This window comes from Filicampus tigris, chromosome 5 (assembly GCF_054856515.1).
Source record: "Filicampus tigris isolate MCC_2025a chromosome 5, RoL_Ftig_1.0, whole genome shotgun sequence".
Lineage (NCBI taxonomy): Eukaryota > Metazoa > Chordata > Actinopteri > Syngnathiformes > Syngnathidae > Filicampus > Filicampus tigris.
The window spans coordinates 6,918,328-6,946,185 of NC_141221.1; the positions used below are offsets into that span (position 1 = coordinate 6,918,328).

At 43.5% G+C, this 27,858-nt stretch overlaps 1 protein-coding gene across 3 annotated transcripts in view; it reads right to left on the reverse strand.

The window, feature by feature from the left end:
- Positions 1-27,858, reverse strand: part of ptch1 (patched 1) — a 62,601-nt gene that overhangs the window by 19,057 nt on the left and 15,686 nt on the right. For 2 of the 3 annotated variants that reach the window (XR_015086850.1, XM_086031091.1), the window contains exons 3-16: positions 19,867-20,056; positions 19,666-19,735; positions 19,393-19,484; positions 15,705-15,903; positions 15,481-15,602; positions 14,116-14,263; positions 11,353-11,484; positions 11,117-11,272; positions 10,609-10,707; positions 9,060-9,185; positions 4,539-4,657; positions 3,005-3,608; positions 1,427-1,736; positions 140-282 (exon numbers count right to left, since the gene is read on the reverse strand). Coding sequence is in view for 2 of the 3 variants with exons in the window: in XM_086031091.1 (XP_085887217.1) it covers positions 140-282; positions 1,427-1,736; positions 3,005-3,608; positions 4,539-4,657; positions 9,060-9,185; positions 10,609-10,707; positions 11,117-11,272; positions 11,353-11,484; positions 14,116-14,263; positions 15,481-15,602; positions 15,705-15,903; positions 19,393-19,484; positions 19,666-19,735; positions 19,867-20,056 (2,510 nt within the window). In the remaining variant the exon portion in view is untranslated. Of the gene's footprint in view, positions 1-139; positions 283-1,426; positions 1,737-3,004; positions 3,609-4,538; positions 4,658-9,059; positions 9,186-10,608; positions 10,708-11,116; positions 11,273-11,352; positions 11,485-14,115; positions 14,264-15,480; positions 15,603-15,704; positions 15,904-19,392; positions 19,485-19,665; positions 19,736-19,866; positions 20,057-20,859; positions 20,876-27,858 lie in introns of those variants that run through there. The other variant, XM_086031092.1, reaches the window with a different exon arrangement.

Here is a 27,858-nt window from a genome sequence, read left to right on the forward strand (position 1 = left end):
ATGAAGGAAGACAGACAAGGAGTGGGAAAAGGGGGGGGGGGGGTGGGGGGCGAGTTTGCGAGGTGGGCGTCGTTCCTCTTGGCCCAATCAAATGGCGGCTACACGGGCAGACGCATCTCATATGACGGCTGAAGCTTACCAGGTTGAAGTTGATCGGCTTGTCTCTGCGTCCCGTCTGCACCAGAAGCTTGTACGCCAAGACGCCGTCGTCAGAGCCGTTCTTGTAGCTGTTCAGAGTAATGCAGCCGGCCTCCCAGTCCTTGTCGAATGCCTGCTGCAGACCTGTGCGATCACACACACACACACACACACACAACTCAACACCAGAAACTTGAACTGTACAACTGGCTAACAAGATTGACTTATTTAATATGATAACTGGCCCTGAACCACCTTGGAAAAAGCTGAAAATGTTGTGTTTTTTATTCATAGAGACCATTAGGGGGAAAATATCAAGAACATGTGTCCCCTTTTCTTCATCCATATGTGCCTGTGCCGCGCTCTCCCAATACTCGCGCAGAGGGCCGACTGCGGGAGATGTTGTTTTGGGTCTCGTTCCTCAGGCCTGTCTGGCTCCAATTTGTCCCACCATTGCACACATCAATATCACACACATAGGCTCTCTCTGTGTGGTTTACACATGCACGCCCGCGCTCACGCGCACACACTTACATGTCCACAGGACAAAGTCAGCGAGTGCACGTCCCTGTCGTACGTGACTTAACAGAATTTAAGGAATTGCTTTCTTGGGCCGTCACAAATGATGTCAACGAGACAACTTTTTGCGCGAGTAAACCTCACTAGACTTCGGAACAGTGAGAATTAGTGGATTAACTGCTTTTTCTTTGTTTACTTATGCCAAAAGATTGATCAGCCTCACGATGGGTGTTATGGGATGAAGAATCAACGTGATACACATGGCCACTTATTAAAAAGTCAAATGCAAAGACAACCCGCAAAATTTCTTGACAAGAATATGTTTTATGCAGGCCCACGAGTTGAAACATGGCATCCTGATTAATATTGCCTTTATGAAATATAAGTTAATAAGCAGTAAAATCCACCCGTTTTTGTCCACCTCAGGGGGCGGCCATTTTGCCACTTGCTGTCGACTGAAAATGACATCACCGCTGCTCAGGGCTCAGATAACGGCCAATCATGGCTCAGTTTCAGAAAACACGTGAGCCGTGATTAGTTCTTACCTGTTCACATTATAAGTTGTTTTTGTTACGTAAACGAGTAAATAAAAAGATCGTATTAAAAAAAAAAAAAAAAAAAAAAAAAAAAAAAAAATCTGAATTGGGCATCATGCCATGCAGTGTGAACAACGTTTGTAGAGTAGTAGAGTTTGTCAAGTGTCACTTGCTTTACTGACTGTATTCCAGATGGTTTAAGAAAATTGGACAAATCTCATTTCATGTCATACCTTGCAGCCAGTCCCTGAAGTAGTGTAGCCACATGGGGGGCAGCTGTCCATTGTCCTCCTTCAGCACGTAGCGCACGGTGCGGAACCTGCGGTGCAGCTGGTGCAGCAGCGGCTGTTTGTGAGCATAGTCGGCCCGCTGCGTCACCACGTACATGTTGTAGAAGGAGAAGAACTTGAACTGGGCGCCGATGAAATCATACTCGCTGGTCTCCCGCGGCACAATATCGGTCAGCTCCAGGCCGTCCCGCACCTGGGTGGTGCCGTACAGACTGACCCCCAGCAAGCAGAGGAAGAGCATGATCACCACCACCTGCAAAAGGAAGGACAGTGGGGGGCACAAACCCCCCCCCACATCATTTGAGACTTGGTCCTATTACACACAGTTGAGCGTTTGTTTAAATTTGATCTCCTGCATAACATGGATTGTAATGCATTGTAGGTGTTTTCTCAATTTCAACACAATCACTGTATTGATGAAATATTATGACTTCATATTTTCACCTTTATAACATTAAAAACTAAGTAGAAACTTAATGACGGGTCAGCAAATTGTATTGCGCCACAATCCTTTAGGTGCCAATCCACCACAGATAGCAAACTTTTTAGTTTGAAAAATTGACCCGATGCAAGCAGACTGTAAACAGTATCACATGACAAACTTTTTTTTTTTTTTTTACTGCAATTCCATCTGGTGTGTCACTCTCCCATTTAATCCTGATGCAAGTGGACTGTAAAAGTGAAACAAATTAAAGTTACGCAACTTTATCCAGATCTGTGCCAGAATATACAGTAACGGCTTCTTCCCTGGCCCATGGACAACCCCTCTGTGAACTTTGGTTATGCATGTGACAGCACGGTAAGGCTAGTGGACCGGTTAGCACGTCTGCCTCACGGTCCAGAGCTAGTAGGTGTAAATCTCGGCTTCCCCCGTGTACCATGCTTTTCTCATCCAAGGTCAGCTGGGATGCACTCCAGTTTACCCGCGACCCAAATGAGGACGAGCGCTACGGAAAATGGATGGATGGATACTATTAACAAACAGTAAATCAAAACCCGACCATCTTGTGCTTTTGTACGTCGGGGAAGTAAAGTGGAATTTTCTGAGCAAAGCGCTCGCACCGGCAGAAACATTCACTTGTGGTTTCATCTCCTTCTAAAAGGGACTTGTATAATCTTGTATACAAAGCCTCTGATCATCTGACCATGTGTTGCCAGATTTGGCTAATAATCGTGGATCAAAGAGCGCAGATGGAATAAACTGGAATGTTCCTTTTAGACGTTTGGCAGCTAGGAGAGGATTGCGCATGAAATAATTTGCTAAAGTGGAGAAATATTTGACAGCGCGATGAAAAGACAAAGAAAAGATTCTGTAATGATGTCAAGTACAGGCCACCAGATGATTTGAGTTGTGCGAGTGTTTTGAGAGGGCCGGCCACCCACTAGACTGAGGTCAGACTGTGTGTGATTCAGATAGGACATGACTCCAGATTTCCTCCTACTCTGTCATGAGCTCTGGTGACTAATTCTCCTCGTTCAAACTCCCACACAGTCGCACAGAAGCCACTCTGCTCTGCCTACCTTGGTGGTGGACTGCAGCAGAAACGGAGCGTAATGCTTCTCAGCGAAAGAAGCCAGTGTCCAGCGGGTGCAGGGAGGTTCCATGCACCTCACGCCGATCGAAGCCTCCCCGAACTGGGAGAGCAAGTCCCGTGTGGAGTTGTTATTGTCCGGGCTCTGGCTGCTTCCTGAAGCAGAATCCTGCTGAGGGGCTGCGCCCGAAGCGGCAGCTGGAGCCCCGGAGTGACGATATTGAGCAGTCCGGTGACTGCGCCTCCCGCTGTTGTTATTGTTGTTGTTGTAGTAGTCGTTTTGAGGGTTGCTCCGGGCGGGGGGCGGGTTGATGGGCTGCACGGAGATCTGAGACCGGGGCTCGGCTGTGGTGTAGAAAGCCTGCGTGCGGGGGTCGTACTCGGTCCGGAGCTGCACTGTGGACTGCATGGTGATCTGGGTCTGCTGGGCAAAGCCGTGGCTGCTGTAGGTGGGCGGCGGGCTGTAGCTGGGCGGAGGCGTGTGGTACGAGGGGAGCGCCGTGCGGTAGGATGGCGGAGAGCTGTAGCGACTGCCGTCTGATCCATCCAGGTACGCCTGAGGCTCCATCTGGATCACGCGGTTGGCACAGGGGCTGTAAAGATAGACACGTTAGAACTCAACAAACAGGACCTTGTAAAAGCTGGCTTTTTTTTTTTTTTTTTTCATTTTGCAGTTTTTTCTAAATGGCAGAGACATGGAATGGGGGCATGAACTAGACAGTAGCAATTTCCAACTTTAGAGATAATATCAATGGTCCCTTTTTATACTACTTGTAAAAGTTGTCTGCTTAACACCTTTTCTTTCTGTCGCTGTTTTGTAATGAATGGCAACGACACCGGATTTGGGGACAGAGGCGAGGCAGCAATTTACCACCTTCCGACGTAGTATCAGAAGCCCCTTTTACACAGCGCGGTATACTGTTCATAAAATCAGGCATTTTTTTCTCTCCATTTTTCTCAAATTGCTGTTCTGTATAAATGGCACCGATGCTGAATAGGGGATTGAGGTTGACTCCCGACCCTGCTTTTGGAGGCAGTCTCCGTAAGTGAGAATTTTCAACATTATCAGACAATTTCAAGTATTTCTCAAGGGAAGAGGTATTTTGAAATACAAAAACAAATGAAAAAAAACTTCCCGGAATAGATTGTGTTCGGCCTGGGAGGTTCAGCTCTATTACTGTCCTTTTGATGGAGCTCTTGAATTGGCTCTCATTCGATTATTGCAGGTGTACCTAACGCTGTGTTTTCCGGAAAATGAGGAGCTGAGCCAACCAGGATTTAACTTTGAGTGTGTGTGTGTGTGTACTGTGCACATCTGTGCGAGTACGCTGCCAAAAAGCATGCCCAGACTGGCAGTAGACTGGCGAGGCTTTCACAACAAAGGCCAAGGCAGACAAACAACAAATAAAGCAGGCCATCAGACAGCACTAGACAACTTGAGAAGCCATTAGAGTAAAAAGGCTGTGTGTGTCAGACATAGTTACTGTCAGATCACAGAAAGTAGTTGGTGTGTGCGTCCATACCTGTAGAAGCAGCAGAAAATGTCGAAGCGTCTGTCTTCTCGGCGGTACAAGTCCATGCTGAGGATGGCCGGGAAGATGAGCAGTACCATGGCAAAGTTAAACACCACCACCACAGCAGCCTGCCGGTAACACAAAAAACTTGAAGTTAGCCAAAATAAAAAGCCACTTTAATAGAGGAAAGAAGAGTGTGATTTATTGAACATTTGCTCCTGAATGACATAATGTTTGGGTTACCATATTTATTGTATTTGAGGGAGGGGAACAATAATACTATATATTTTTGTTACCTTATTCAGCTACATGAGATGGTCAAAATATTAGAAACAGCTCTCAGTATCATGTGAGCACATCTCAGCAAAGTATAACCTCAAAAATAGATGCAAGAATATTTTTGGCCACATCACTCGTGTTACATTTTATTTTTCTTATTATTTTTTTTAACATGCTCGTAATGGCTTAAGAAAATAAACTAGCATTACTCTATTTTTTCAATATGTTTTAACGGCATTATTTTTCTATTACTATTTGCCTTCATTTTTAATTGATTGACAGTTAATGGAATATTGCATTGAATGTTTATAATAAATTATTTACCGCTATAAAATTAATTATTTACACTAAAAAAAAAAAAAAAAATTAAAACAATCAGAACTAAACATTTTACATATGACGTGCCGAAGACTACTAAATCAAACCATGCAACAAATGAAACAAGTAAAAAAAAAAAAAAAAGACTGAATAGTTAATTCAGGTACATTATTTGTTAACATTGCAACGGCATGAATTGTAGGTGAAAATGTCATTTCTTATACAATGTATATTTGATACACAATTAAACAACAATGACATTTCTTGTACCTTTTAACATTTTAAGACTGAAGATTAGAATGTACTTTTAGAATAAGAATAAGCCTGTGTCAAGGGCAACAAATTGCCATTCAATGTTCCTTTCAAGGCTGAAACACTTGAATATGCCCCAAAAATGTATGAGGTATGTGTATAAAAGTAGGCGCAGTATTGTGCTTGAGCTTGTGAAGGTGGTGCACTGAGCGAAAGGAGGATCATAATGACGGGGAGGAGTTGACTTCGACTGGGGCGCTGCCCGGTGCGTAATCTGGGACTTGCGTGGCTGCCAGACCGCTACACACAGACACACAAACACACCCTGATAGGCACACACACAGCCCTGTGTGTGTGTGTGTGTGTGAGAGACCACCCAAGAAGTCAAGAGGCCTGAGGTGAGGGGCAGACAACTCTTACACACCAAAATATGCACGTATACACAACAACCAACAAAGCTACACCACAAACTTCTTTTCAACACACACATGAACACGCACACACACATACAAACATCTGTGCCGTCCCCCTCATTCCTCAGCTCACTATGCAGTCAGGAGTAATGTGAGAGGCAACAACAGACAGCGCGCAAAAACAATTCATTCTCAATTGGCCCACTAATGTCCAGACTGATCCCCTATGACTCCAAAACACGCACACACACACGCACACACTTAAGTTGACCGCTCAGTGACCTCCGAGCGGGAAGATTTACCATCACATCTGTCTTCAACACATGAACGTGTGTGTTCCACTGTGCGTCTTTGTGCCGTTATCTGGACACAATTCCCTGCCCTTTAGTGACACGGGGGAGGGAAGATAATGAAGACAGGAAGCAGGAAGTGCTTCTTGCTGAGAGAGATACACACTCCCTGGATAAAATATTGGGACACGTGGAACATGGATCGGCCGTATCGGGGAGCCGCTTTTTTTTTTTTTTTTTGTCCAGATGTCAGAGTGTTTCTGTGGGGAATTTTTGTCCATCAATCCAGAAGAGGTGAGGTCAGAACCCTTTTAACGGGGGTGTGTCTCAATACTTTTGTCCACATGTGCTCCTTACACATTGCACAGTAGTCAATAATTAATTTGGTGTGGTCTGTTTTCAAAGTAGCGTGATATAGCAAGAAACTGTGAAAACCGCACCGCGGTGAATGCAAGTCGAATAAAGAAACACTAAGAAACAACAACGATAATGGGGAATGAGGGTCTGCTGTGCTGGGTGTGCTAATGTTAGCATGTATGTTTCTTGTTTGTCATTTGTAGCCTTGTCTATACAAAACGGTTGGTTTACATTGGAAACCAGGCTCTAAACTATAAACTACTATAAAGAGTGCCTGATTATGTTGGTGGAAAAGTGTCAAAAGGGGGAAGGGCCATGCCGAGGCAAGTAGGTCCCGTACTAAAGCCATCCATCCACACAAGCTAATACTCACTCGGGTGAAATCTGGCCTCTGTGTGTTATAGAGAGTAGAGAGATGACTATTTCCTATGCCACATGAATAACGACAGCAATACTATCTGTATTAACCTTAAATAAAAGAGTACCAACGTGCACTCCATTCTTACCATTACCTAAAGTGAATTCGTTGATTTTGTACAAATTATAGCCTCTGGCAGTCAGAAATAGAGCAATCTTTCTTTCCACCACGGCAAACTGCAAATTCAACTTCTGCTGCATATCAGCTTATTAATATTTAAATTGATGTTGTCGCCTCCAAAGTTCAACACAGTCTTGCTCAAGGCTTAATCAGCGGTGGTGGTAATCATGGAAATGTTCCTGGTTTGGACTCAATATTGGGCTTGTAATCCAAGGATGGAGCTGTTCCACATTCCTCTTCAGAGGTCCTTGAGTAAGAGCACCTCTGGCCCTGGTTTCTACTAAAGTATTCAGACTCCGCTCCTGATAACAATAATAATAATAACAATCCATCCATCCATTATTTATCCAATCCGCTTATCCTCACAAGGGTCGGGGGCGTGCTGGAGCCTATCCCAGCTGGCTTCGGGCAGTAGGTGGGATACACCCTGAACTGGTTTCCAGCCAATCGCAGGGCACACAGAGACGGACAAACATCCGCACTCACAATCACACCTAGGGGCAATTTGGAGTGTAATAATAATAATAATAATAATAATAAGACGGTACAAGTTATAATGAGCAGGTGTCCTAATACTTTTGTCCGTAGGATGTATGAGGACCCCGAACAGTCGCCTTACTTTGTGCTTCCTCAAACTGTGAGATATGAGCAGAATACAACCTGACGATAGCTGTTGTCCACTGATACAAACCAATGAGCCACTTGTGAAAACAAACATAACTGTTCACATGTACCTGGGCCTTCACCGCGTCTAAAGACAAATACAGGGTCTTGTTGTTGGTTTATGATGGCATTTGATGTTTCAAGGTTATAAACAGTGTGCAACAAATTTGCACAGCAGCATACACTGAAATGATGACTTTGCTATTGTGTGTATGTGTCTGGACTTATGTGCAAATTTAGGTCAAGTTACAGCTGGAGGAACGCAATTCCTTTGTAAACCGAGGATCCCCTGTAGATTTTTATCTGATCAGCTAATTCTAGTAAATTTCCATTATCTAGTGCTAAATCATTTGCGCAACGCCTAATTGATTCCTCTATTGTATTAAACCACTTTATAGCATAAGAGTGAGGCCTTTGGGGTGCAGTGACAGACCACCCGTTTTGTCCCACTTTTCATTGTTCTTATGATGTCAATAATATGTGACAGATGTAAGAGAAGTCAGAGCCCCCCCATGGACAATGCCTGCCCCCATCTTTATACACATGCACACACGTACAGTTAAATCATTGCGGTTCATTGCTATTTAAACCTCCCGCGCGGATTCTACATTTCCTGCAAACTTACACATACGCATGGCACACGTACACATAGAGATTCAGTTACATGGACCTCATCCACACTCTGGATAGATAACCGAGCGACCCTGGGGGGAGGTGGATTTCAATTTAAATTCACACTTCTCCTAACAGACACACTTCTCGCACACAAACATAGTCCAAAGGAACATCCAAAGCTGAACCACTCAATCAAAATGTTCTGGAAAACTACACCTCAAAAGTCAAACACAACTTGGAGTTTAAACCGTCAGATCCATCTCGAGATATTAGTGAACTTTGAAAGCATTGACTGCACAAGTGTTTTCTTGGCCTGTATATTTTATGCCACTAGAGAAGGGGTACGAGTGATAAATGTATGAAAACTGTGTAATGATAGCCATCGAAGAGGAAATTGAGTTTTCTATGACATAGAGTAGCTACTGAGATCTGGCTGCTCTGTAAATTATGATCAATGCAATTCCATACACAAGGTAATTTTACTTTATTTGAAATGCTACCATATAAACTTATTCTACACAAAACAACAATTACAAATTCACGCAGTACCTCTAAGTGTCATTAGTAGACTGCATGACTGCGAGAAATGTATATTTCCCTCTCCAGAACGTCTTCCCAAGGTGGTTAATTTGACTTCGTTCTAAACGCATTGTATTCTTTTTACACTTGTATGAGTGGCAAACATTTAAATGTTACTAAAAGCACTGCCCATAGAGGTTTTTTTTTCTTGCCTGAAACAAATGAGTCCCTCTTTCCATTATTCCCCATGGGGAAAAAAATCCTTTGAAATTAGAACTGTACTTACCTGTAATGAGAACGCCCGTAGCGCGGGGATGGGAATGAGGGCGGCCATGAAGAAGGCGGTGACGTTGCTGATGGAAGTGAGTGCCACACTGGCTCCGGTCCTCTTTAAACACTCGCCAGTGCGGTCCTGAGCCAGACGAGACAAAGAAATGACTTATCGCCTTATCGATGCAATTGTAGCCACGGGCAAAAGGTGTAATACTTGAGCATTATCATCGCACTGATGCTGACTGACAGTGATTGCAGCCAGCTCAAGTGTTATTAGGTGATACAAGAGAGGGAGAACATAACAAGCTGCGGTCTCTCAAAGCAGATCACTGTGAAAATGATGAATGTTGGGCAACTTTGAGCATTTTTCTCATATTTTACTCCCTCTGAAAAAGCACGCGGATAAGCATCAGGAGGGTTTGGCGGCAACCGTGTGAAGATTTGACGACGTGCGGGACCACACAGGGAGCGTCTGCACGCAGGCATGTTTGTGCAAGGTGTGTGTGTGTGTGTGTGTGTGTGAGAGAGAGAGAGAGAGAGAGAGACAGGCAAGATCAGGTTCAGCTCTGTTTAGTTTTCATCTCCTCAAAGGAAGCTGGAGGTTGAGGGAGAGCAGGAGACAACAATAACAAGCAAATGCATGCCTGTTTTCCCCTACAGGAGATTAAATTATCAAACAAAAACACACGCGTCCACGCACTTTGTTGTAGAATCCATAAAAATGTTCCAGTGACAAACAAGTCAATCTGATGCCGCGCAAACTGAAAACTTGACATTATACAAATCTGCTTGAAGGAAAAGAGAGTATAGTTCCTTTGAATTAGCATGGATTTTTGTGTGTTCAGGGCATAATGACTGACATGCAGCCAATAAACCTTTTAAAACACAAATATTGGCAGTATTTGTTTTTTTAAAAGTCACGTAAATGTGCGCAATAACCCGAATGTGCCCTTATTTGGGTTTTAAAAATTCAGAATATGATGCCTGGGTTACCCCCTTTCCAACCCGAATATGCGTGCATGTATCCAGGAATCGGAATATGCCGAAGGCACATAACACTCCGCGCGTGCTCAACTACAAGGAATCTTGGTCTTTGTAGTACAGGAAGTGCTTGTATGTGTGCTGTTGCCGCGTAATCCACCGGAAATGCACGTTTAGTGACAAACAAAACATGGCGAAAGCTAAAGTACGACACCGCACTTTCAAAGCGAGGAGGAAACAGTCGGCTTCATTTGTGCGGTGAGTGATATGAATATAATGTGTTTTATTGACGGAAGCAAGTAACAAGCGGAGATGATGTCAATTTCGTCATGTCGTCCGTGCGTCGCCGTTTCAATTGGGTTATTTAAACGTGGGGGTAACTCTCTCCGCTCAAGATATGTAAACGAGTTATTCTGAATGACTCCAAAATCAGAATTTTGACCTTAACCCGAATATTGACTGCATGTAAACGCAGTCCTAAATGTTAGAGTGGCAGTGGAGTCACGGCACCCTACTTCTTGTTAGCATTATCAGATTCTTTTTAAATGCTAGCAAGAAACGTTTTGATGTTTTTGACCTACCTCAAATGGGATCCTCTTGTTCTGTCCCGTCTCACTGAAGGCGTGAGCCAGGAGGAAGACGTCATCCACGCCAACACCCAGAGCCAGAAACGGTAGCACCTGCATCCCAAAAACAATTCATGCGTGGAGTTCAGGAGTGGGCTCCAATTCTTTAATCTGGCCCACTGAGAATTTACATTATCAAGAGTAATATTTGTTTAACTGATTTGGCATTTTTTTCTCCCACTTTTCTCATTAAATAATTTGTTAACTGATTTATTGTAAATAATAAAGTAAAACATTATTATTTTATTAAAATGGTTAATTACCATAAATTATAAATAAAACAATGTGGAAAAAAAAACAAAAAACGAATGATCATTACTTTAATTGAAAAATGAACTTTTTTTTTTTTTTACAAATTGTATTGTTTTTCCATCAGCTCAGAATGACTGGGCCTACTTGTCCCTTTTAAAACTCAAATAATCTTAAAAATGTGCACACTTTTGATGTATAGCGGTCAAGTTACCTGTGTGGTGGCGGCATTGAAGGTGATGCCCAGTAGAGAGCAGAGGCCAAGGCCCGCCGCCACTGACAGCGTCACCAGCAGGACACCCGCCAACCCAACGGCCCCCTGAGATTTAGCGCAGTCCCACCGCAGCATGGTCAGACACGCGTAGGCCAGCTGGGGACGGATGATGAAGATGACACACGAGGGAATACAATACTCTCGTTAGCATATGGACGAATGGTCACGTCCTCTACCATTAGCAAGTAGCCGCTGGCCACGCGGATGACGCTTATGTCGGAGAAGGACTTCAGAATGTCTTCCAGGGTGGTGGTGGTGAAAGACAACACCTTCTGGGATGAGTTGGCTGCCACACTCTGCAACACAGCCTGAAATAAAATTTTAAAAAAAAAGACCCACATGGAAATTGTTGTGCAATTAGCGATGTTTACTTAGCTATAATGCAACAAAGATAACAAAGCGGGTATATAATACACTACACCTTGGATAGGAGAATCACTCTCTTAACTCTGTCCAAAGTTGATTGAGGAGTCTAAATTGTCCATAGATGTGGATGTGAATAGTTTGTCTGTATGTGCCCTGCGACAGGCCGGTGACTAGTCAGGTGTACCCCATAGATATGAAGACTAGATACTGTAGTTAGGGCGCTGTAGCAGCAAGCTAACAGACATGCCTACGTGGCAGCCATGATGGTCAACGATCCCATCACAAGCAATGCATGGACATTGATACTAACAATTAAGTTGGAAATTGCTAGTCCTTTAATCGATTTTCACGAGGTTTACTTTTTTTTGTCAATGGCAAAATGTGTGCTATCAATTCAGTACATTTGAAAAGAAAAAATCCCCCAAAATATTTTACCAGTAAAATGTTATTCGCAGTTCCCTTGATGTACAGTATGTGTACAACATTGAGCGGAACCATATGAAGTACAATGTGCCGGCAACCTTGTTCTTTCGGTGTTCTTGCCGCACATGGAATGAGCTGATGCCTTTGCCCCTCTATCTTAGTGGGATAGATTACAGCTCAGCTGTGACCATGATGAGAATGGATGAATGACAATAAATTATATAGAGTCAAGCAAATTCTTAAAGTGCAAAATCAACGCAAACATATATCTTTTTCAAGAATACGTTCCCAGCAGGCCCACTTGAAACACGGCATTCTGATTAATAGTGCGTTTCTGCAATATGACTCAAGCACCAATATCCACCCCTTTTTAGCCATCTCAGGGGGCGGCCATTTTGTCATTTCTGTTGACTGAAAAGGACATCACAACTACCCAGGGCTCAGGGAATGACCAATCACAGCTCGCCTGTTTTCTAAAGCTGAGCCGTGATTGATCGTTACCTGAGCCCTGGGTAGTTGTGATGTCATTTTCAGTCGACAGAAGTGACAAAATGGCTCTTATTCTACAAATACAATATTTATCAGAATGCCTTGTTTCAACTTGTGGGCTTGCATAGAACATATTCTTGGAAAAAATATGTTTGGGTTGATTTCATCTTTAACGATTAAGGAGTCTCACGAGGTAGCCTTAATCACCTTTATTATGAACTATGTTTCCCCCAAGTGTGGTATAGTATAGCAGGGTTTTACAGCCATGTGGCAAGTACAAAATTCAATAGACATACATACATACAGAATGTTACGTCTTTGTAAACGTGCTTCAGACAAACCACATGCGTTGCTGACTATCATTATCGGCTTAATCTACAATTGGGTTGCAGCTGAGCAGAAACTGATCTCATCTGACTTTAAAACAGACTGGACTGCTCACCAGCCAATAGCAAGGCAGAACCAGACAAACCACCTTTCACGCTCAAAATCACAATCGCACCTATGGACAATTTAGAGTTTTCAATTAACCTAACGGGAATGTTTTTGGAAAGTGGGATGAAGCTGTCGGACAAATCCATGCTAACACAAAGAGAAATTGCAAAGGAAGGCCAGACTTCAGATTCAAACGGCCAACCTCAAAACTGTGAGACATAGACCACTGGTCCAACATGGAATAATTACAGTACTGTAGTTCCCTGTTATTATTTTAAGGCACGCAAATACAGTGCTAATGAACACATTCTATTTCAATTTGAAGTTTAAAAATTACTTCAAAAAAAGGCTGGTACTTTCTGCAGTTGCATATAACACCGCCCCCCCCGCCCCCCCCCCAGGCCACTAATTGAGGTGTGTTGAAAAAATCCCAAAGAAAGTTGCTCACAAAAACAAGCAAATCAGAGAAATACTCACGTAGCACAAAACCTAAACTCATTGTGGGGCAGGGGGGTGGGGTTATCACGGCTGCGTATCCATTATAAACTTGTTTTTGTAAGACAGTACCGTGATCCACCTTCTCCCTGTCTTCCTATCTATGTGCAGACAGATGTCTTCAACATTGACCCGCAGTTACTGCTCATCGGGGAGCGTGTATGGCTGACACACATTCTCACACACACCCTCTCGCTCACGCACGCGCACACGCACACCCACGTGTGCATGTCTCGCAGGCGCGGCCAATGGTGCAAATTTGAACACACACGCAACACAGCGCGGCGCCGGCAGCTTGTATTACAACCATTGATTAAAAAAAAAAAAATAGATATACACAGCCATTGAACAAATGATCTTTTTCTGTGGCGGCACACCGGGGCCCCCCCCCCAAGATGAATAGCGCGCACACACGCACACATGGAGGTCACTGTGTGTCAAACAGGGGTTTGGTGTGGGGTGGGGGCGGGGTGGCGAGATGATGTCACACGCGAGCCACCAATGGGGCCACAGCTGGGAAAGTGATTGTATGTGAGATGGAAATGTTCCTAATGTATTCCAGACATGTACGTTCTACCCAAGACTACCCTCTCCCAGGTACCATCAGGCGGTCTAGCATCCATCGGGGGGGGCTCTTTGCATGCACGTTCATATGCTTTCCTGCTAGTGATTTACAATACAATTGTTCAAGATGTACAGGAGTTTTCTATTCGATCGTCTAGCTTGCTTACCTCGGAATATCTTCTCTGCCAGGCCTCCAGTATGGCCGCGGCCTTTTCCTCATTCCAGTTGATGTGGGAAACCTCCTTGTAGCCCCTGAAGTGCTCAAACATCTGCTTGGGAGTCATCAGCTGGAACATGGTCTGTAAAGCCTGAGCGCTGGAGGGAGAAGAGAGGTTTATATTTATGGAAGAAGAACACAACAAGGGAAGTGCTTCCACAAACTTAGCATGCCTTCATTTGCCTTCTTTAGGGAGAAATTCAGGCATGGAACTCAGAGACACCAATGTATTAAGTTCAGGGTATGTGCAGGTTTAAGAAAAGAGAACTTTGAAGGCCACTTCAATCAAACTTACTTTTTTACTTACTAATTTATCTCATCAGCTTTTTTGACACAATTGCATTTTGGTTGAACACAAAAACGTTATGCAAAAATGTAACAAGGTGATTACAAATTCTCTTCCAAAGAGAATATAGCAACATTGCAGAGACTACACGATATTGGAAAAACATGCGATATGCAATATGGGTGTTGATGGATATTGCAATATCGCTATTTTTGCAATACTTGAATTAAATGAATTAGTAATTCCCCTACATACGGTTCACCTACTGGATGGCGATGCACATTTAAGGTTTCATTTAATTGGTCTAAGTCAGATAAAAGCATAACGTTCCATATGAAACTTAATTGCACATCTTTGTGATCGGCATATTACACGCGCCATTATCGAAATGACAATATTACTGCAAAATATTGCGCATGGTTAACTATGTTTGTGGCATTTTATGAATGGTAAAAAGTGTGTTTAAGATTTTTTTTTAAGAATCTGCATACACTTAGTAATTCATTCATTAAGAGCTGTGGTACTACTTAAATGCACCAGGTTTTATGACTGCTTATTGACCATTAATTTACAAGCTTAGTGCAAATAAGAATCTTGTGAACTTAAAGCAGGTGTCCTCCAAATGACCCGCAAAGATTTGTCTGGCTGCTTGCTTTGGAATTAGGTCTGTGAAGCTAAAAATTTGGTATATTTGGATAAACTCGCTAGGCCGTAGATCACTGCGAGCACATGGACTGTATGTATGTACAGTGCGTGTACGTGCGTGTGGGTGTGTGTATGTGCATGTAGTGTTCATGCATAGTAGTCTGTGCTGAAAGCGAGCAGCTGGAACTGGAAGACTTCACTGGAATCTGCTAATGACTGCAAGATTTATAGTGTGCATGCACACACGCACACACGCTCGAACGCACGCACACCCACACACAATTTCAGAATACATTTAAAAAAAAAAAAAAAAAAAAAAAAAAGAACAGAAAACACACACTCCTTCCAGAATAAGCAAGGCGCAGATCTTGTTGGATGTGTTACCTTAGCAGGGGTCCGCTACCGTTCTTGGTGGTCCCGCCTACAATCAGCTCCTCCTGCCAGTGCATGTACTTCCTGGACAGGCCGTGGCAGCCGCCGCTCAGGGTCCATGCCACATCCAATGGCTTTTGGCGCGATAAAAGCAAAACAAGAGAAGAAAATAAACTGTCAACAGCTACGCTCAAAAATCCGACATCAAGCCAAAAAATAAATGAAAGAGCACCTACCTTGGTGGAGTTCTTGTTTGGGGCAGTGAGGGGGCAGTCAGGGTCGGCGGGGTTCAGGCAGGGTCGGTCCATGTAGCCGTGGCCGACGTCTGCCTTTTCCAACATGTCCTCGAAGCTGTCGACAGGGAAGTGTGCCCGCCGCAGGTCCTCCAGGAAGTCCTTGGGGTCAAAATTGGTCCACTGCAATTGGTCTTTACCTCTGTGTAAAGGTATGGTGATGCAGATAAGTGTAAAATCATCCTTCTGTACTTAAACACCTTTTCCTTTGCTTTATTCTAATCTTCAAACAAATTGGTTTGTATTTAAAAGGGAAGTCAACCCAAACATATTTTTTTCAAGAATATGTTTTATGCAAGCCCACTAGTTGAAACACGGCCTTCTGATAAATGTTGCGTTTGTGGAATAAGAGTTATTAATCCACTTGTTTTTAGCCATCTCTTGACGACCAATGACCTGTTTCCTGAAGCTGAGTCGTGATTGGTCAGTACCTGAGCCCTGAGTAGTTGTGATGTCATTTTCAGTCGACAGAAATGACAAAGAGATGGCTAAAAAGGGGTGGATTTTGCTTCTTAACTCATATTCCACAAACGCAATATTAATCAGAATGCCATTTTTCAACAAGTGGGCCTGCTGGGAACATAGTCTTGAAAAAAATATGTTTGGATTGATTTCCACTTTAAGGGACATTTTTGTAATGGTCCCTGGCAAGCAGTAAGTTTCAAGAAAACCTCTTCATGGAGTTTGATGTAAGACCTTGCAAATGGACGGATAGTGCCATTTTTAGACCAGGGTCTGTACCAATTACAACATATTACAGTTATGTAGAGTTCATAAATACAACACTGTTTGAGTTCACGAGTGTGGGAATGGAGAGACACCGTGAGCTGTTCCTGTTTCAATGACAACTATGGTCACACAGTAGCTGTGTTTTGGTTGTTAATAAATGGGACTTTACAGACTAATGCCTAAATAATCTATAGTAGATGCTACAATATGTTAGCGTACCAAACAGGACATTGTGTTACAGCGTTACACTAAACACACACGGTAACCTGTGTGTGCTAAAGCTAACATTCAGACATACATGACTGTTCCTATGTCAGAAATGAAATCAGCCATCGGCCACAACGTGCTTTCTTTTAAGATGGTCGACCATCCCTTTCGTGCTGCGATGAAAGGGAGATTTGCATTGTATTAAGTATTGTTGGAGAAATGCGGCGCAATTTTCGGAATTTGTTGCTAACACTGGTTAGCCATGACACTGCTTTAACTAGTGCTTCCCGTTTACATCACGGATGACTCGGATTAACACTACTTCGCATGTGCTTCACAGACAGGCCAGCAAGAGCAGTGGGAGACGAGGCGGTTGCGAGAGAAAAACAAAGCGGCAAATAAATGAATCCATAAATAAACAACTTGCCGATTGTTGAGGATTTTGCTCGTCAACGTAGTCTAGTCCCAACGAGTTGACTAATCTTGGCATCCCCACCCTCAACCGTTTGGGGGAAATGTGCTATACAAAAGGAATGCAGTGCATTTGGTTTGTTCAATCTCATCTTTCTTACAGAAATAAACTTTAGCGATAACGCGGTGGTCTTGGGTGTTTCCCAGTGTTCATTACTGTAAAAACATTGCAACGACAGCAGCCAATGTGTACGGAAGCAACATGAATTTTCGCAAATGCTACAGCCTTGAAAGTAATGCATTCAAAACAAGGAGTTGAATACAGACCAGCAAATATTAGATTCAAAGGCCGCCAATTGAAAAATACTGGACTGCTTGATCAATACGCATACAGCTTCAGAGGATAATAAAAACGCTTGTGAGAAGGATTCTTGACTGATATATTTCATCGGTCATGTCTTCAGTAAGCCAAAAAATATAAAAGTAAGCATGAAAATTGTTGCATGTGGCTGACAGACATGTCTTCATGTAAAGTATGATGTCAAACTCAAGGCCCGGGGGCCAGATCCGGCCCGCGACATCATTTAATGTGGTCTGTGAAGGCAAATCATGTGTGTTGACTTGTTCATTTCAAATATTCTTCACTTTTTACACTACATTAAGATATTGCAAGTATTTGTTACCAATCCCTCCTTTAAAATAAATTGAAAAACAGTTGAACAAACTATTTCCAGGCTCGTGATTTCAAAAGCAGGTATCCATCAATTTGTTGTGTACATATGTGTAAATATAAGGCGATCGTACGTTTATATGTGTTCGCAGTCGTAACGGCCCTCTGTGACGTGAACCGCGACAAAAAAAGACTTTGACACCTTTGAAGTAAAGGAATAATATATTTTATTTTATTTCATTTCTTTAAACTCCCAGTGCTAGGGTCGAATTCCTGCTCCAAGCGCTCCTTGTCCATTCTAAACTCTCCATGCCTCACACATTCCAGCCTAAATCTCTCTCTTTCTCTCTCTGTCATTCAGAGCACATTGTATGTGCTTAACCAGGCTTGGGTTATTATTCCCAGCCTCCCAACCAGAACATGGTAAAAACTTCATCTACCGCTTCGCGAACAAAAGAACAAAACCGAAGCATTGCGTGCGTAGATCGATAGGCAACTACTACTTACGCTGACTCAACTTGAGCCAGTGACACACACACAAACACAGAACCACACACATGTGCATGCAAACGCAAATGTGCTGCAGAAAACTATTACTGTTGCATCAGTCCATTAGCAACAGAAAGGCCAGACAATGATGTGAGGCCCAGGGCTGAAGAGAAGCGATGGCCAGCGATACGCATGCCAACAACCACTACAATAGAGCCTTCAGAGGGGACAAATTCAGGACACACACACACACACACACATGCAAACATGCTTGTGAAGTCTGATGGTTGGGTTGAGTGTGCCTGGGAAGCACACATAAAAGATAGAAAAACAAGATTCAGAGATCCACATCTCCTCCTCGCTGTCTTGGAAACAGACTCACTGTTTTAGAGCTGCCATGACAACAATTCCAAGATGGGTATGTTGCTGAGCTAAAGGTAGACTACACCTCGAACTGACCGCCAGTCAATTGCAGTGTGATGGTAAATGGGCCATTTAGTGTGAATTTAATGTGACCTCAATGCAGTGCGACACAGTTTAACGCATCAACAAACTGGTTGGAACACAATGCTACGTGCTGACATTATCCATAAAACAAGGGAAATAAGAACCCGCTCACTTGCGACATATGGTTAAGAAGCTAGTGTTTCAAAAAGATGGCATAGGATTGCATTGCTCACAACTGTCCAATACTCTTTGCTCGATAGCAGAAGACCTTAAGCTTATCCACCTAAGACTTTGATACAGAACCCAACAAAGGCATCTGTGTATGCCGTTACGCAGTGTCACGGAAATCCGCAATCACATTATGCTAGCATCTGCTTTGAAATATAAAATGTACGTTGGACAGTGGCAATTGCTTTCAACCCAACACTGGCGGGAAAAGTGGTTGTGCGCGGGATTCACACCTCTGTCCAAGCATGTAGGGATTCCCTTACACGCGTGCCAATGAAAATGATACGCATGATACCAAATGGAGCCAAACTGTATTGCTTGGTGGAAACCAAGGATACATTCTGTGCACAACTAATTCTCAATCTGTTTGGCCAGCTGAGAAGCGAAGGCAATCGACTAAAGATGGCGCGAAGCATCCTAACAAGTGAAAAGAATGGAGAGAATACTTACGGTAAATAGACCATCCCAGACTGGAGCTTGGCTCCCTCCCAGAAACAGTCCAGAGGTGTGATGATGAGACAGGGGTGAAGCTTTTCTATGATCTGCTCACAACACACATGTGCACAAGTTAGCGTCACCTTAAATTAAGACCAGCAATTTAGACATGAAAAATTTATTCTATTGCTCATTTCTGCATTGTACTTCAAGTCTGCTTTTATTTAAGCGGAATGGCATAAATATCCTATCAAGAGAGAGAAAAAAAAACATATTTCTCCATCTTACCTGTTCCATATAATGTGTTTCCGTGACTAGTTCTCCTGATTTATAGCATAAATGTTCCAATTTCCATTGTCTAGAAAAAAGGAGAAACAAAACATTGTCATCGCACCGAAAATCTGACAGAGTACCTTGGAAAAGTTTGCTCTAGGGCTCCGTGTAGAGCTCTTTGAATGGGCGATAATGGTGACACATATGGACATTTACCGGTTATAGAGGTAAACGTGAACTCTGCTGGCTCGCATGGCTGACTCCAGGTGCTGTAGCAGCGCGTCCACAGTCAGCACACTGGCTCCTTCCTGCCGTGGCGTTTGGATCATAAGCTGAGGGTTGAACATGGCCTCTTCGCCGATTTTCTGTCGCGTGTATTTCAGTTCCTGGTTCACACGCCCGCCCACTGCGAGAGAAGATCCGGCCGTTGTATGTTAGTAATATATGGAAAGCTCGGGGTTTAGGTGTATTTTTTAGACTCGATATTTTAAAAGCTTTGATGGTACATATGCTGGGATTGATGTTCTTTTGCAACAAGTCGTCCACTGATAAGATTTAGTATCAGTTTTAAAAGAAGTAGTAAAAAAAAAAAAAAAGTGTCGTTAAAGCTTTGTTTTCATCAACTCAGATTCTTATTTTAAAAAGGTGTTTTGCCTTTAGGAGAACTGGTCCAATAGTGAAACCACATTATAGGTGAGGTGATTCAACTTACATACGTCATGTGGCGTGAAACGGAATTGAATAACATGGATTAAAAATGTCCTACTGTAAATGCACGAACCACATGTGCTGCAAGTTTAGAAACATTGAAAGCAGGTTACACACATGCTGAAAATCTGACAAAATGCGAGCATTTTCCTTCCCTTCTGATCAAAATCATAAAAGGCCTGCCTACCAGATGTCTCTAGAATCTTATCCTGACCAGTTACCCTGCGGGGTGGGATGTGTTAAGAGTGATTTTTCCCCCCCCCCCACCCCTATCTGCTAAGAAAACGGTTGGGGCTGACATTCGCCAGTGTTAAACCTGCTCAATATTTACAAAGCAAATTCTTATGTATGTAGTCCACAGCGACTTTGTTCAAGCTGTGACTGTGATGTAAAACGGATAGCCAATTAGAAAGAAACCTGAAGCTCGTAGGCCCTCGTTTGTACAATGTGCCTCCCAGGTCGCTCACCACACCAGGAATTAAATCCAAAAGAGTTTGTTACCGCAATCTCGTCAATATCGGATAACAGTTGGCCTAGCTTCTTCTATTTCTTGTCTACTTCTGTCTTTCGTCTTCTTTGTATTTCCGGCAGTCTGGATGCCCTGTGGCACCTCTTAGGTCAGTCTTGAGGCCTTTGGTTTGGAGTAGGGGACTCATGAGTGTTGGTGGAGGTATCGTTGAGTCATCTTGAGTACATCACACACGATAAAAGCAGTAAGCACACGCCATTTTTTTCTCTATGATGTCTCTCATTTTAAAACACGCTTACGATTTTGGGAATCCGTCTGCGGTCATCCCATTCAAGTATAATGCTAATTCCGTGGTGACTGATGTTCAAGACGCTTAAGCCACACCGCCAACATGGCATCAAACATTTTTCATCCTGCTCTAAAGTTAGCTCTCTTTAGATTAGCCCCAACAAAGTGACCAGTGAGTGCGTAGTGTCGTGCATGTGCAAAAGCCACAGACGACAGGGTTCACACATCGTGAGACGGCGCGTGCTGAAACATCTCTGCGAGCGCGCGAATGATCCTTTGTAGTCCTGCGTAGCAAAGCCACAGTCATGTACGCCTGGCCTCAACCTTATCGCACTTGTATCTTGAACAACAGCACTTTGCTTACAGCCGGCCAACGAGCAAATCCGCATGCGATGCTTCCACTCCAGCCCGCTGTGCCAGACGACGTGGACGGAATATGTGCGTGATAAAGAGGGTGGCCCTCTTCCAGATTCTGCTCCCAGTATCATGGTGGGACTAAGCCCTGTGCGTGCGCTCTCGGCTCTCAGCTCGCCCCGGGGCTACAAAAGCCGCCTTTCAGCTCCTTCCGCTGGCCGCCTCCTCCCCGGCGCGGCCAAGCTGCCCTGCCAAAGCCTCTCGCACAAACACACACAGGTAGACAAACCCATGCGACTGCACTCGTGCAAACATGTCCACAGTCTAATTTCAAGAGGGACGCCGCGCCGCGTGAAAACGTCAGAGCGCTTACCTCTCTGCTAAAGACGAACCATCATGTGTTAATCACACTCTAACAACTGAAAAAAAAAATAACGCTTTGGGAAAGGCAACAACAAAGGCATTCGGCCCTAATTTAAGACTGAATGTAAAGTTTCATGGATAGACTCCTTCATTTGCGTGGATTTTGGCCCAAGATCCAAGCATTCTTAATTCAGAAATGCCTGGTCATGGACATGGTCTCACAGCAAGTGCAAATATAATGTAATATAACGATAATCGTTATCATCAAACAAAATACACATCAGCAAGGACTCGCAACCAGGCAGCGAGTGCAACAGTAGCTTTGCCTAAACTCCATGTTTTTCCTCCCTACCATGCTGCCAACTAGGTAGCTATGATGAGGTAGCCTTTACCGCAGCCATTTTTTCCACAAAGAGGTTCGATTCAGTCAGCACCAAACAAAACACACATCAGGATGGTCTCGTGGCCGTGCAGCAAGCGCAAACGTAACTTCGCCTCAAATACTGTAGACGCCTCCCGTGTCATGATAACACGAAGTGTTCCACAAATCAAACAAAATTGACATCCGCGCTGTCTCGCGGGCGTGCAGCCAGAGCGAAACGCCGCTAACAATGAAACAAACAAAAACTGTTGCCGTGTTGAGAACTCAATTTGCGAACCCAGACCGCTGCCAAGGTGCAATGATGTCATTACCAACCAAGTGCAGATTTGTACCAGTCAATTAAAAGGTGGCCAATTTCTCTGTGTGAAGGTTGGCTTCCATGCAGTGCGAGCTGGGATCTGCATGTAGCCGCGTTGACACAAATGAAGCACCAAGCGTGTGCAAAAAAAAAAAAAAAAAATCGGTAACATTTTAACCCAATTTAACAACGCGGCTTGGTTGATGTAACCGGGCATACGTTGAATATTTGCAGGCCGTTGTCATGGCATTAAAGTTAAACATAAGCATGCTTATTTTGCTGGGGCTGGACCACCCAGCGAAGAGGCGGGGGGAGAGGGGAGCCATGTCTCGGGGCATTAGGAAAACATACTTGATTTCTTTTTATTCCCCGGACCACAAGCAACATTCCCATCCGATCGCATACTTGTACTACTCCTCATTAATAGCAGGCCGCGTCAAAGCAGAGCGACATGCGGCGACGTTACGCCGTTCTTCATCTCCTCGACAAAAAGAGCACGCATGGAAGTGATTTGGAGACGGTGCACCAGCAGGCCGGCCCGTCTGATACACTCAACGCTCGGGAGTTAAAAGTTGACCCCCCCCAGGCTCTGTTCAAGTCCGCTGCAAAGAGCAAATTGCACAAATGTGGGAAGAGGCGCATCCTATTTTAGTCATATTTTGGGACAGAATGTGGCGGTGGACTGGTGGTGGTGCCACCCAAAGTTGGCAGAGCGAATGACGGGGCAACTTAAAGGAATGTAGTCGTTGGACAGGAAACAGCACATTACGGCCTCAGGCTCGGAGAATTCCTCACTTCACGAGGTTACAGCGTTTTGGGGGTCAACACTTACACAGCCTCGGGGTGAAATTAACACCCCAGCTGGACCAGGAAAATGTGTGTGTGTGTGTGTGTATACACACAGCTGTGTTTCCTCAGTGACACATATTCCCATATCCCTTCTCCTCAGAAAACTGCTTGACCCCAATGTGCGGCGGCATCTGAAAGGTGTCCTTGACTTTCAACTACTTCCTGTGTCATCTCCATTCCTCATTTCCTCCCTTTGTGGGGCCTCCTTACACTCACACTTTTGTATAGATAGCGCACGTTTTCATTGCTTTGCGAATGGCACACTTAAATGATGTTACAAACAATCAAAAGTAAAGAGCAAAACACCCCAACCTTTTCAACACATACAGCATTTTAAATTAAAAAAAAATCTCACGACCAGTTTTGCCGCAATTACCTTAAAAAAGTAACTTAGCCCCTTTACTGATTACTTTCTTTAAAAAGTAACTAAGTTCATTGCAAATTACTTTAATAGTTACATTCAGCAGATACCGACAACTCTGTTTAACATAAAAATGGCGCCTGGTTTTGCCACTTAATTGGAAGTGCATTTTTAACAGAGACATTTGAGAATAAAGCTTGCTTTTAATCAAAAATAAAATAAAGACAACCAAAATGCGCGTGACTGAGGCACCATGGGTGAGAAGCGTGTGCTATTTATTGCATTTTTGTCAAGTCTTTCTTGCTGCTCTCGCAGGTGCTTAAGTGGTACTGTCTGTAATAGGTCAAAGTACCATTCCCTCAAATAGTCACGTGACTTTCATGTGGAAACAAACATAGTTGACAAAGTAGCTATTTATGTCTTTTTATTGACATATTCATTTCATATTACTGTGTGGACCCTGAACGTCGGAGAAAGTAGGTAAATGGAGTGAAGAGAGTGAAAGGGGGCGGTTTCGGAATGGAAGCTAACCAAGACCGCAGTGCTTTGTAGTGAGTACTTCTTAAGTGGTAAGAATCGTTCTCGAGTGTGATAAAATGTACCGTTTTTCTTTCCTACATATTTTTGGCTTTAACCCACTTGCATCATTATCTATGTAAATTTACAAATTAGTCAATCACAAATCAAATGACAGCGACCCAAAGTTCAATGCTTTTCAATGAACGGAGATTTTGTTTTCACCAACTTGACCGCCATCTTGACTTGTGACATCATTTTGACGTAAACCCGGAGTTATCAATAAGAGTAACTACCGTCAGATTACTTGACTGGAAAAAGTAAAGCATTAGATTAGTCGTTAGATGAAAATGCACGCAATTTTAAGTAACACGTAACGTTACTTAGCAACACGTTTCCGGCATCACTGCTCACGAAACACCCCCGAACAAAAGCGGCACGAAAAGCATTCACACAGAAATAATGACATCTCAATTTGCTGAAAAATTGACGTCCTCAGTGTGAAATCGAGGCCCATTTAGTTCAACACAAAGCTATTATTCTTTTGGAATGAAAACAGTTTAATTTAACTTTTGCCATCTATTGAAAGAGCATTTCATTGTTCCACGTATGGCTACAGTATAAGTTTCAGTATAAGACGGAGTTCCGTTCCTACGGCGGAAATGAAATAAGAATTTGTAACGTAATAAAGATTTGTAAGTAAGTTGGAACATATATGACTAACCTAAGTAATCACAGTGGGTATTAGAACAAAAAACACTTTGCATAGGTCACCGATATAAATAATCGAGTAGTAGTAAGTAAGTAAGCAGTACGCATAAAAGGTAACTCGGCGTGACTTATATTGCTGAGTGATGACATTCTTACTCTAGGGTCCAAAAAGGCGTGCTTGGATACGTTTTGTATGGAAGAACAAGGCCATCAAACACTTTTAGGATGAATGGGCAAAAACAATTCCCACAGACAAACTCCAACATCTTGTAGTCTTCCCAGAAGCTGCGAAGTGCAAATTATGTTCCATTTTCACTTTCTAAAGGTGAGATGGCCCAAATATGATGAGACGGTCCAGTAGATCGATAGATGCTGGAAAAGTATTAGATGAGAAGGCTTATGTGAGTGGTAGTATTCAGCGTGTTGCATAACATTAACCCCTGCTCCCCTCTTTTCTGGATAATGGAGGGAGAGAAAGTGGGCTCCTAAGGAACTGACACTGACCCCCGCCCCCCTCCCCTTACGCCCTCCCTCCTTCCTTCCTTTCAGCTCTGAACTCCCCCTTTCCCCTCCTCCTTTTTACACTCTCCCCCCTTTTTTTTTTTTTTTTTTTTTTTTTGCTCTATTCAAAGTCGGCCTCTGATTGGCCAGATCATGATGGCAATCAGCCCGGCCCCTCTGTCAAAGCCAGAGCCCCCTTTTTTTTTTTTTTTCTCCCGCCCCACCTCCCCACCACTTGTGCAGCTTTCACGACAAGAGCCCCACACGCCCTGCATGCACATGTTGCATGCATGACAACGGAAGCAAGGAAAGTATGCACAAACAATATAAATAATAACATGCGTGCACACGTGTGCAACCTACCAGCAAAATATGCATTGCTTGAACAGCTCAAATAATGACTCATAAAAGCATAACGTCAAAGTAGTAAATGACCAGATGTGAGCCCATTGCATGACAAGTGTATACAAGTGTGCTTATACAGTATGTGGATTTGCGGATGTTTTTGTGTGTGGGGGTGTGCGCGTGCGTGCGTGTGTGTGTGTGTGTGTTTGTGTGTAGAAAAAGGATTAGCTGGATTAGAGCCCCTATCAGCAGAGACCCCCTGTGGTGGGTCTCCGCCACCATGCACCAGGCGACCTCCCATGCCTTGAGACCCCCAAAAGTCAGCTGGAAAAATGACTTGACATGTGCGGAAAACATGCACTAGAACGTGCACACGTAGCCTTGCAGGATCAATATCTGTCAATGTGAGAGCATGTTTTGACAGTAAAATAAATGCTATTCACAAACCACTATTGAAAAATTGCTGAATACATTACAGTGTATAACGCAAGTGTGAGATGACTACAACAACCAATTTCACTCTGTCCCATATGAGAGCAGGCCACCAGATCATACCATTTTTTTTTTATCCAAGGGGTCATATTTTCAATAAAAAGACAAAATATTAATACAATTGAATGAGAAGTGAAAATCAGAGAAGTGAAGACATCGTGTGGCTGTGAATCAACTTCCTTCACTCACACTATGAGAATAAAATAGCCAAGTGACAAAAACTTTCGGTGTCCTTGTGACGCCAGGTATGGTTTACCACAGGAAATCCTCAATATGTGTCTGTTGTCCATTTGCCTCCTTCCTGCCGTTAAAACCGCTCAGCTGCTGCCACCAATCAACCCACAAAATCATTGCTCTTCCTCCTCGACTACCTTCTACCATCTGCTGTCTCTTCTTGGTTTTAATAGACCCATTAGTTCCCCCTGAAAATCAGTTCTTCATTTTGCTATGGGTCAGCCGCATATTTTCCTCCGTTTCAACATCCTGTAGGTAGGTGTAAAGGCCATGTGTCCCAATCCTGTTTGTCATTTAAATACAACCATTAAAGACCTTGTTGAAGATATTGCGTATCAAATCAAGTATGATACAGAACCCCCAAGTGCCTGTGAAACAATATTCTTAGTATATATTCCCTCATTAGTATAAATTGCCACACTTAAAAAAAAAAAAAAAGGGGCTGCAGCATATGTGTTTATTGTTGTCATCTGTAGCCACAAATAATTCAATATGGAATTTTTATAATAGTCCCTTTTATTTGTTTGTAGAAATGCACGGCAGGCCGGATTAACTGCACGAAATGGACGCTTATGGACCACGAACTTCATGTTCCCTTCGTCATTGCTAAAAAAAAAATTTTAAAAAATCATACAGGCATAATTTCCCCAAAATTGGTGGGAATGCTGTGTGAGCTTTGGGCGATCGGGCAAACTTTCTTTCTTAAAATATTTTTTTTTATTTTTTTTTTTTTACATTTGGCAGGGGAGCCTACCGCCCCCCCCCCCCCCCCCCCCCCCACATCCCCCCGCCCCAAAAAAAACATTCAATTGTGGCTTTGAATGTGTACTCAGCGATGCAGGTGTGCATCCAGCCACAAATATGTGATGAAAGGCCTCACTGAGAGACGAGACCCCATGTGACCCAGGGTGAAGCCCTCCCCTTATTGCAGTCCCCTGCTCGCTCCCTTTTCAGAGAGGAGGGGGAACACCACACGGAGTAAGGAGGCAGCAATATCAATTTGGTTTTTGAGAGAAAAAATGAGAATAAAAACGAGTAAAGATGAGTAGACGTTTTGGGCGAAGTATTGTGACATGCATGTGTCACCTCCATGTGACACATGTCATGGACATTGCCATGTCACTAAGTGACTCAAAACCCCATCCCCAATTCCAACACCCGACATTAACATATGTATGGCTTCCCTCGCCCCTGATTATGCTAATCACCTGTCCGGCCCCTGCAGCCCCTAAAATGGGTGTATTTAGCAGTCGGGATGAGGTGTACGTTCACACACTCCCTCAATGAGCAGATTCTTCCACGTTGCTGCCTTCATTCAGGTCGGCCCTCAAACCCCC